General features: G+C 49.8%; 1 protein-coding gene across 1 annotated transcript in view; it reads right to left on the reverse strand.

Moving 5' to 3' along the window:
* Positions 1–212, reverse strand: part of LHX5 (LIM homeobox 5) — an 11,948-nt gene extending 11,736 nt beyond the window's left edge. The window contains exon 1 of the mRNA XM_019539429.1: positions 3–212. Within this exon, the coding sequence (XP_019394974.1) occupies positions 3–175 (173 nt within the window). The 5' untranslated portion in view covers positions 176–212. The remainder of the gene's footprint in view (positions 1–2) is intronic.
* Between the last annotated feature and the right edge of the window lie 2,686 nt (positions 213–2,898).

Consider the following 2,898-nt stretch of genomic DNA (forward strand, 5'->3'; position numbering starts at 1 on the left):
ACCTGAAAAAGTCATTTTTGCAGTAAAGCTTGCCTTCCCGGGAGAAGCATTTCTCAGTCAGGTTGCACTTGCATTCGCAGCACTGGACACATTTAATGTGCCATGCTCTGTCCAACACGTTCAGCAGGAACCTGTCCAAAATGGGCCTCTCACAGCCTGCACAATGCACCATCATGACCTCACCCGAGGAAGGAGAGACAAAAAAAGGTAATAACAGAATGCAACCCCCACCCCGCTGCACGGCCCGCCTAAAACGATCGCGAGAGGGACCAAAAATCCCCCCCCAGTGGAGAGCGGCACTGGCAACTTCTTTCCTCTTCTCCTTGGCGTCTTGGTCGCAGGGCACAAGCGTGGCAGGCACTTTCCAGACCCCGGCGCTCAGGCAGATGCCTCTGTGCCCCCACCCCCCCACACCTCTCCCACCAGGTTCAAGGGGGGAAGCCAAGCAAAGTTGCAAAGATATCCTGGGCGGGCGGCTGGGGACTTGCGCGGCGCCTGCAGCTGCATCAGCGGCGCCTCGGTGGAAGCAGCCAGCCTCGGAAGGGTTGCGTGAAAAAATCGCGAAGCCCCCGGTTCCTCCGTGCCGCCGGCTGCCTGGGACTTTTCTTCACTTTCATGCTGTTCCCATCTTCAGCTTTGTCTCCCGGCTTAGTAATTCGCGCATCCTTATTCAGATTTGGTGACGTCTCGCAGAACGTAGGGCGGCCCGGGCCCAATGAGAAGGCGGTGGCCATGGCAACCTCTTAATTTATAGCATATCTAAATTGGCTCCAGCCTTGTGCTTGGCACAGAGGGAAAAAAACAAGGCATCACTATTGTTGAGTAGTAGGTTTTACCTGGTGCTGGGGCTAAGTAAGTATTTATCTTTACGTTGTTTGCAGGGCGGCGGCGTGGAGATTTCCTATATCTATATCTATATTTTGGGGGGTGGGGGGCTTCCTATTTTATTTCTCTCTTGCTTGGGGAGGGGGATCTGGGGGCAGTGAGACCTCGGGGAGGTCAGTGCCCCTGGAAAACAAGCTCTGGTTAGCTTTAGTGTGTCAACAGAAAGCCAATACAAGCAGCGACCGGCCTCCTGGCATCAGCAGTTAATATCCTTGCTCTGTTAGTCAAGTGAACTACACCAGTGCAGTAAATAAATGGAGAAATGCCAATGGGACCAGACCGGGGGGGTGCTTAGGCCACTGCCTTGCTGGGGGGTAGGGTCCCATCAGGAAGAGCTGGTTCAGCCACTGCGTGGGGATGAAAACTTAGCCGGCTTGGTCCTTCCTGGCTAGGAAGGTGCCCGACCCCCCAGCGCGCAGCCTGCCCCTTTGTTCTCCGGACTTTTCGGGGAAGTTGGGGGGTGGGGGAGGAATTCAAACGTGTTTTTCTCTTTTTAAAGCTTTACTTTAAGCAACTCCCTCCCGGTGTCTCTAAAACCAGAGTCAACGCGAGAAGAAGGCGGGATGGCAGCTCGGGCCCCCCTTGCCAAAGCCAGAGCCTGGCTGTAGCTGCTGGTGCTGCTGCGGTGCAGTTGTATATTCTTTTTCTCTTTGATTTCAGGTCCCCCGGACTTGTGCATTACCGAGGCACTTTTGTGCGCCAGGTGATGGCTTGACTGGATTAATCGGTTTAAAATAAATACGGTAGAGAAGAACAGACGGACGCTAAAAAAAAGTTGTTCTTACTTTGAACTGCTGCGCTAGGTAGAGAGAAGGCATGGCAGCAGCTAGGGAACATCCAGCCAGAGATGGAGAGACTCGAAGGCGTGGTGGCGGATAGATAGATAGATAGATAGATAGATAGATAGATAGATAGATAGATAGATAGAAAGGAAGGGGCAGCAATAGCTAGGATGGCAGAGAGTCAGGTGAGCTTGCAGCGCTAGGTGGATCAGTGCATTTCACGTGCCATCCGTTGTTTAACCTAATTAGCGCAATATTTGCAAATGTTGCATTAAGAGGGCACTTAAACATTTCCCCCGCGCAGTTCCGAGGCAGGTCTTGCCATCAGGCTCTCCGCAGAGCCAGGCTGGTTAAGCACGGAGGAGCCGGTGGATTTGCAGAGTTGATTTTCGCCGTAGCCGAGGTGCTGGGGGAGCGACCGGCTCCCTCCTGGTTTTGAAATGCAGGATGCCATGACAATGCTGGCAGCCTAGATTAAGTTATAAGGTTCGCCTCGTCCTCCCCACCCCTAACCCCCCTCTCCGGAATGGGAGGGCTTGACAAGTGTCTCACAAAGTAATTGTTAATGGAAAAGTATCCAAATGTTTAGTTAGTCATTGCATTAAGGCTGCCAATGAAGAGAACACTTAGGCACTGTTTTGTAGAGGAACTCTTTCTTTCGGCAGCGGTGGTGGGGGAGGCGAGGATGGGTGGTAGAGCTTTAAAAAGCCCTAAATAAGCGAGGTATGCATAAAAAAATATACCCTGGGAGTCTCGATGCCAAAGGCTGGAGTCTTGCATTTTGATATAGCTGCATGCAGAACGAGCATCAGTTTGCTCAGGTAGAGAGAGCAGTAACTCAAGAATCCCCGCCCCCGGCACTTTAATTAAATATTAAAGAATATTTAATATTCTTTAATAGTAAAAGAAAAAAAAACTCAACTCAGCAACAATAAAACAGCCGCAGGAAACAAAACACGCACAAAACGAAACAAAAACCTCATAATACCAAGAAACAAAAAAAGTAAGCAAGAAAAAAAAAATGAGGAAAAATTAGATCGTTTGGATTTTAAGGCTGTCTTCCCACAATGAGCTGAGAGAGAAAGTAAAACAACGATGATAATTATAAATAATAATATTAGGCTTCATTGTTTTTCCCCCCCATCTTTAGTCGTGACAGACTCCTGCACATTATTTTATCAGCACAAGTTTTGCTTTGTTTTTGTCCCCCCCACCCCTTCTTTTATTTATT

The sequence above is a fragment of the Crocodylus porosus genome, unplaced genomic scaffold (assembly GCF_001723895.1).
Source record: "Crocodylus porosus isolate Cpor-Errol unplaced genomic scaffold, CroPor_comp1, whole genome shotgun sequence".
Classification (NCBI taxonomy): Eukaryota; Metazoa; Chordata; order Crocodylia; family Crocodylidae; genus Crocodylus; species Crocodylus porosus.